An 8023-nucleotide genomic window follows, 5' to 3' on the forward strand; every position below is an offset into this window, starting at 1 on the left:
TTTGGGCTGAGGCTTCAGGCATCGGTGGAGAGTCTGGGCTTTGCTTAGTGGGCTTATGGAAAGCTTTTGGGGGATGGTTCCATTTTTTTTGTCTTGTTAGGGAAAGCACGCTAGTTCTTTTCCTTGGGGTGGGGGAGTGGTGAGAGGAACTTGAGTGCCTAAATGCCTGTCCCCTCATCCCAGTCCTGAGCACCTGTTATGATGAGTGGGAGCAGGGGATTGGGCCCATAGCCTGGTGGTGTTTGGAGATGAGATTTGGAATCCCTGAGACACGTTTCCTTCATTCTCTGTCTCCACTCTCTTCCATCCTGCAGGAAATGACTGCACTTCCTTCCCTTTCTGCAGGCCACATTCAGACCCTGTTCAACAAGGACCACCTTGGTCAGTCCTGCTATGGGAGGTGGTTTCCACTTTGGGGAGCAGTCCGGCAGGACCCCTGCCCTTCTGATACCCCCCAGCCTCGGGATCACATCTCACGGGGCACAGAGCGACAGAGCCCTGGGGCACCTTGTGGAGGGGTGAATGCTTATCCTCAATCTCATGGCCCTTTGCCATGGCACCAATGCACTCCCGTGGCCTGGTGTGTGCAGATAGCTGCGTGTCAATCCCTGCATACGTGGTTCTGGGAGGGGATGTTTGCCATCTCAGTATTTCCCCCAGAGCTCACCCTCTAATATGTTGTCACAGCCCTGGGCCCACCAAAAAACTGTCACAGGTAGCTCAACTTCTGCCAGTGGGGACCTGGCAATTTCTATGCCTATTCCAAGGTATCTGGCAGTTTCCCTGAGGGAAGAACACAATCTATCTCATTTGTTTAGTCGAAGTCACATTAGGGGTCAGTCTCTTGCTGCCAGTGATCAGCCCTCAAGACTAGAAGTCTTCTCTGTCCTCGATCCAAAAGAATCAAAATCCAAAGAGGCAATTTCAGATCTTGGTCAGCCCGTCTCCAGCATCTAAAAGCGAATACAGAGAGCAGCTCCCCACATAACTGAGCGTAAGATCAAGATCTGCAAAACAGCTCTAGTGCTTCTTTCTAACTTTGTGGTTGGTTTGTTTCAGTTTTCCAGTGAGGACAGGACAAATCTAAGCTCCATGAGGGAGCCCACAAAGTCCAAAATGAAAGCTCTACATTTCAGTGGACTGCTTGACTAAAAAGTTATTTTTCTTGGCTTAAATCAGATTAGGAATTGATGCCCTTGGGCTGGAATGCTCTATTTGCAGAAATGATTTTCCTTCAATACCTTGTACTTGCATTTCCTCTGGATTTAAATTTCCTCAGTAGGCCATTAACATGGAGTAAGTTGCCCCAGTATCTACTAAAAACTCAGGGTAAGTGGCCATTAACTCTTATTAGGGTCCTAGCTCAGTCTCCTACCACTGATTCAGATGCTGCTAGTGCTTCCGGTTCCCCTTCCTTCTGTCACTGTTGGGGATCATACTGCTGAAATTCTGCCATTTCTTCCACACTTTTATTAACTTGCAGTTTCCAAATTGGAGGGTTTCCGAATCCTCCCCTCATCCGGGTCTGAACAGGACACTTTTTTTTCCAGTGCCCTGATTTCCTGCAATAGGCACAGCATTTGGGGGTCCAGCTGTCCCCTACCCACCATTCCTGTTCCTCTAGTCCTCTTCCTCCTTGACCTCGTCCCCTCATATTTATTGCTCTTCCCCTCACCATTGGAGTTCCTCCCAGCGCTGCTGCCAGCATACTCACTTCCTCCTGCTTTCATCTTCCTTTCTCCTTCCTTTCTTTTTCTGACCTTCCATCATATACCTATGTTGCTAATGAGAGTACCTTTTGTAAATTCTCTCCCTGCCATCCTGGAGCCATACGTTGTGAAATATTTAGGAATACCTGGAGCCGCTTGTTGGACAGATACACTCACTGCCAGTCTTTCATTCAAACTTTCCACAGACATCCCTCCATAGCGTAACAGGGCCTGCCACAAGTTATTTCAGAATTTGCTCGGGTGTTCCTCAGACTTTTGTCTTACTTCCTGAACCCTTTCAAAGCTAACACCAAATGCCCTGCAGCTCTTACTGCTGAAAAATGGATTTTGGCATGTCATTTCACATGGCACCCCATCATTCACATTATTAAAATCTCGGTTTGGATCTACTTGTGGCCAAAGTTGTCGGTTTCCATCCTGGTCTGCCAACTCCCTGTCTTTTTCCGATATCCGTTCTCTATCCCCTGGCTGAAATATCTGTTGTAACAGTACTTGAACATCCCCGCAACAAGGGTGATGTCCCTCTACTATTGTGGAAAACAGTAGAGCTGCCTTCTCTGGGTCTTCCAGCGCCCGGGACATTTGCTGTGCCCATTGAGTTACCTCCTGGAGCCCACGGCTGATCAACACAGACATGCAAAATCAATGTGTGCGGGGGTGTGTGTGGGGTGTGTGTGGGGCTGTGGTCCCAGTGCCAGTGGTGCCCCCCACAGCTGGGTTAGGCATTACAGTTCCAATCACAGGAGCCTGCAGTATGACAGATTGGTTTCCCGAGGGAAGCGATGGATATAAGTTAGAAGCAGATTTGGGTGCTGAAACAGTGTAAGGGGGAGGAAGGGCAAAACCATTACTCGAGTCTCCCAGCGTTTGTTGCACAAGTGTATGTCTTACCTTACTTGAATCCCCAGATCTCCCTGGTCATTTAAAAGCTCAATTATCCCAGACTTACTAGTGGTTCATTTGCTGAGGTTCTGATCCCCCAAGCAATGACCCAAGAAGGTCAGCTTACCCATACCAAATGAAGCACCTTGAGACCATTGCTCAGAGGGTGTCCCCTCCCAAGTCTGTAACAGCCATTCCTCTTGACAGAGAGCTATAGCCCTACCCTTACTGAGACCTGAGGTACCTTCAATTTCTTTCCACTTTTCCAGAATTTCTGCTAGCAGTGAACCCCAATTTTACCTTCCCCACTGAACCTCCCATGACTCATGCTGACCCAGTTTTAGTACCTCCCTAGTGAGTGCCACTACTGCAATGACTGTCAGGTGAACTCAGCCTGTGCCAGCTGTGTCAAATGCGGTTCCAGTGCTCACCAGATTGGAGGCCAGCAGTGTCCCACCTGGGTCACCAAAACTGCTAAAATATTATCAGTGTACAGAGATTGACATTAAGGAAGCTCTTCTCCCTACGTAGTCTTCAAGTGATTTTCAACATTCTCGCTTTCTCCTCCAAGGCCACTAGACTGACACCCCACCCCTCCCCTCCAACTAGACTGACAGTGTGCTGTCAGTGCAAAGACAGTATGTTCTGGAACAGGAGTCAAACACAAAGGGAAGCAGGAGAAATGGTGAATACAGCTCAGAATCCACTTCACATCTAAAGGTGACCCCTGAGCTCCTTTAATCAATGATTTGCTCCCAGGAGCTCAGAGTGGCTCAGTGACCAACCTGGATAAACTGCCCTTTTCCCCTGTCTTGCATCTCTAGTGAATTCTCTGGCAAGCTACAGATGTAGCAGTTCCCAGGAGCAGTTCAGGCCCCTGGGTACAGAAGGGAGGTTCCTGCACGACTTAGAAACTGCATTGGTCCTTGCTGTAACTTTCCCCCTGGGGAATTTTGGGAGGCCCCCTCAAAAGCAATCTCAACCATGCTATAAACTAAACCATAATGCGGCAAAGGGATGAGCTCTCCAACTGGAGAAGAGATCTGTTCTTCTGGCTTCACTCTCTACTTGAAAGGGGGGCAGATTTTCCTGCTAAGAAATAGCTACCCAGACAATCTGACCTCTTGTAAGAGGGTAGTCACCCATCAAGTCAGACATCAGGAGCACTAAAAGTGCAGCCTAGCTATAAAAACTGTAGCAGCAATCATTTGCTAACAGAGCCTCTGATCCCTAATCTCACGGAAGTACCAGAAGGAGAAAGACAGAGGCAAGGTACATAAGAATGTTGGGCAGGAAGTGTTGCAGGGAGATTTCCTTGACTTTCATGAGCTACCTTCTTGGTTCCATGTTTTCAGTCCCAGCAAGGAGAAAAGGTTTGGCAGATTTTGGCAAGAAGCCTTGTTGCATGAGACAACAACTTCACTGCCCTCCTGGCCATCTGGAGTGGTTAGCTGTAGCACAGCATCTGGTGCACAGATGCAATGGTTACTGTCCTTCATTGTAACCATAGTTAGCCTTCTTGAGCATGATCCGTTTGTTGTTGTGACACACTGTGGAGTGTGTACTTGAGTTCTTTTGGATCTTGACCGGAAGAGGATTCACACGCACAAGGCTGGAAAACAGCCAGATCCCTTTATTGCTGTAAGGCGATCTGTGATTCATATCAGCATATGCTATAGCAGATTCTGCTGTATGGTGACTCACTGTTCTTGCCCAGTAGATTGTACTGTTTATGCTGTTTGAGGAGCTGCGATGTGTGAACCCCTAAGCTACTGCTGAGGGAGATGGGGCATCCCCGGTGCTGCTGCCCCACTGAGGACACTGCAGCTGGTCCATGTCTTGCTGGTTGATGGTGCCCTTGCTGTTATAGACCAGAGTGCTGGACAGCAGTATGGCTAGCACAAAGATCCATGTGTCATTCTTGGTGTTTCTCTGGAACAAACAGCCTTGGCTCATACCAAGAAACTCTGTGCAAGGCCCCCTAAGAGTGAGCAAAGCCCCAAATCCCCAGGCCCTGAATGCCTAACCATGGGCCATGGCAGGGTCAGCTTTTTGGAGAGACCCCCACACGCGACATCACCATGTCTTCCTATAGCCGCCTTGTCTTCAACTCTTAACTCTCCGAGTCCCACAGGCTTCTGATTATTAAAGGACTCCCTGAGCTCCCCATTCCTGGTCTGCTGAAGTTTACCAGCAAGTGCTGAGGAATTTGGCAGCTTGTCAACCTCACGAGCCTTCTCCTAGCTCCTCTGGCTGTCAGCACCACAGAGACAGCTCCAGTTCAAAAGCCTGGAGCTCCCTGCCAGCCACCGGATCTCAAAAGGCCCACCAGCCTGATGGCTGCTGAGTAATCAAAGATCCAGAAAGAGAGGGAGAGTGGCTGTGAAGAGGCGGTGTCCCACAAACCGTCATGGGCCCAGCCACAGACTGGCTCCAGTCCCCTGCAGACAGCCAGCATCCCAGGCAGAATGAGGGCTCTGACAGGTGAAGGCAGAGGTGAAGGATGGCAATGAGAACACCTTGAGTCCTGCCACATGCCTGGGCCCTTGAGAGCTTCCACAAAGTTCTCTGTAGGCACAAAAGGAAGCCTCTGCTTCTCCCACACCTTCTCCGCATCACCCCGCCCTTCAGTGTCCAGGAGCACCAGCGTGTGTCCAGGCTGACAGGGCTGAGGCACACACCACAGCCAGATACCTTTGGTATGGGCCTGCATGGGGAAGGCCAGGGAGAAACCTGTGGAGGGGATGCAAGGGGCTCAGCAGTGTCAGCTACAGAGCAGGAAAATGGAGGCATCTTTGCTGCCCAGGGCCGGGACCTGTGTGGCTCCCCACCTCTCTCATCCATCCTCTCACAACCCAGCCTGTTCATGAGGTGGGACTTGCCAGCGCAGTACAGCCCTGTGATGGCCACCACCACCACCACGGGCTGTGCAAACTATGACAGCACCTGCAGGGTCTTCTGCTGCCCCACCAGCCCCTGCCTCTGTGTGCTCTCAATCAGGCACCTGGGCACTTCTATGGAGGTTTCAGATGCCATTGCTCATGGCAAACACAGCTTGCAGAGGGGACAGTGAAACAGGTATTTGAGGCCTTCAGAAAATCACCATAGTTTGTTATCTCCATCTTTAGAAGTGAAAAGAAAAGAAAAAGCATTTTAAGATCTTCATGGACTATAAAGGGAGCAAAAGATGTTAAGTCAGAGGCAGAGTCCAGCTGTGCAGTTGTAGCAGGTCAAAGGAAGCCATGATACCTATTCCATGTATTATCCTTGGGAATTACAAAACCATGTGTCAAACTCCTTGGCAAATTCCCCATTAAAACTGTTAGTCTTCCTGAGAATGATGTGCTATAACCTTGCATATTTCCAGAAATGGCTTTTGATTCTACAGCTTCCTCCTGCTTGTGAGAGCTGGCTGTACAAATAATCAGTAATCAGTTCAACTCCCCACAACATCATTAGTTTTCTGTGTGCCTGAAACGCTATGCCTTGATGTTTTCTGCACTGAAGTCCCATAAGGTTCAGAGGCTTGGTCCCAAGAGGAGTTATCAGAGAGATGGAAATTTTCCTTTGTTGGAAAGAAATGTGATTGTTTCCGTGACAGGGAGGACTATATAAAGGTTTCCTGACACCACCGAACAGTCCGAATTAGTCCTCTTTGAAAGTGGTGTACTATATGTGATCTACTCTAATACTTCTATAATACTTCAGCTTTGGAAAGATACAGTATATTCAGCTAGGATTTGGAATGAAGAAAACTTATTAGAAAAACTTCTTTGAATAAAAGAAAGGAAAACAGGATTTCAGAATGATCTTCACTTAAAAACTCAGTAACCAACTTCTCTTGCCTCTCTCCCTCCTTCTGTCCCTTCCTACCTCACTCCCTTCCTTCCTTCCTCCCATTTTCTTTTCTCGCTGTCCTCAAACACACCATTCCTTTCAGTGAGCTGGTACACAGGTGGCAGCTCCAGCATCAGTACTGGCCATCTAGGTTACAACAGTTTCTAGTATTTGTTGAAACAGCTGGGGTGGAAAATCAAGGAATTCTTTTGTGTCCCTTTCCGGACTCAGTATCTGATCTCTTCCATTCATGAGGCAGCATCAGCTGCTGCTGCACCTTATGGAAGAGGACTCTGGGGAATGGAAATAGCAGCTCAGGACAGAAGGATAGCAAGCTACTGCTGAGTTCTTCTCTCTTTCCCTGCAGGGATGGATAACCAGACAGAGGTGAGCAAGTTCATCCTGCTTGGCCTGTCCAGCCCTCAAGGGCTGCAGCAGTTCCTGTTCATGCTCTTCTCCCTGCTCCACCTGTCCAGCCTGCTGGGGAATGTGGCAATTGTGACTGTGGTGATATGTGAACCTCGGCTACGCATCCCCATGTACTATTTCCTCTGCAACCTCTCCTGCCTGGATATTTTCTACTCCACCGTTACCATCCCCAAGATGCTGGCTGGGTTCCTCTGGGGGCACCAGGGTATTTCTTACACTGGCTGCCTAAGCCAGCTCCACTTCTTCCACTTCCTGGGCAGCAGCGAAGCTTTGCTGCTGGCTGTCATGGCCTATGACCGCTTTGTGGCCATCTGCCACCCGCTGCGCTACAGCCTGATCATGAGCCCACGGGCCTGCCTGCTGCTGGCTGCAGCCGCTTGGGCTACTGGCTTCCTTCATGCTCTGATGCACACAGTCATGACCTCCCGGCTCCATTTCTGTGGCCCCAGCCACATCCACCACTTCTTCTGTGACATCAAGCCCCTGGTGAGGCTAGCCTGCAATAGCAACCAGCTCAACCTGCACCTGCTCAGCATCATCACGGGGAATATAGCGATAGGCCCCTTTGTCTTCACACTCTTTTCTTACCTGTACATCTTTTCCTTCCTCCGACTGAAAGTCCAGTCGAGGGAGGGGAGGAGGAAATCCTTCTCCACTTGCATCTCCCATCTCACAGCAGTGGCCTTATTCTATGTCCCTGTTATTTTTAACTATGTGCCACCTTCCTCAGGGAGTTCACCCAGGCGGGACATGATAGCCACCCTTATGTATAATGTTGTCACCTCTGTCCTCAACCCTTTGATCTACACCCTGAGGAATGCGGAGGTGAAACGTGCCCTAAAGAGAAGACTTTTCTCCAGACAGTTACTAGTGCAGAAAATGTTCTGCCTTGCAGCTTGTGTGGGGTAGTAGGCAACGGACAATGCAATCAGAGGAGCTTTTGGCTCAAGAATGTCTTGTGCAGAAATCTGCTTTTCACTGCCAACAGCCTGGGTCCCTTCAGAAAAATCCTACTTACTGCATATGGCCCTATGTCTCCTCTCTTGGGCAATATCAGTGCATAAAGAGTGCATGTTGGTGGAACAGCCACTCCCATTCCTCCAAGTGGAGAAGAGAAGCGGCTCCAGAGAGTGATACTTCAATAA

At 49.3% G+C, this 8023-nt stretch overlaps 1 protein-coding gene across 1 annotated transcript; it reads left to right on the forward strand.

Annotated features, from left to right (window-relative positions):
• Positions 1-6818: 6818 nt before the first annotated feature.
• LOC135327058 (olfactory receptor 12D1-like) lies at positions 6819-7787 on the forward strand. The gene has a single exon (XM_064504674.1). The coding sequence runs from the start codon at positions 6819-6821 to the stop codon at positions 7785-7787; it is 969 nt and encodes a 322-aa protein (XP_064360744.1).
• Positions 7788-8023: the final 236 nt, after the last annotated feature.

This window comes from Dromaius novaehollandiae, unplaced genomic scaffold (genome assembly GCF_036370855.1).
Source record: "Dromaius novaehollandiae isolate bDroNov1 unplaced genomic scaffold, bDroNov1.hap1 HAP1_SCAFFOLD_45, whole genome shotgun sequence".
Lineage (NCBI taxonomy): Eukaryota > Metazoa > Chordata > Aves > Casuariiformes > Dromaiidae > Dromaius > Dromaius novaehollandiae.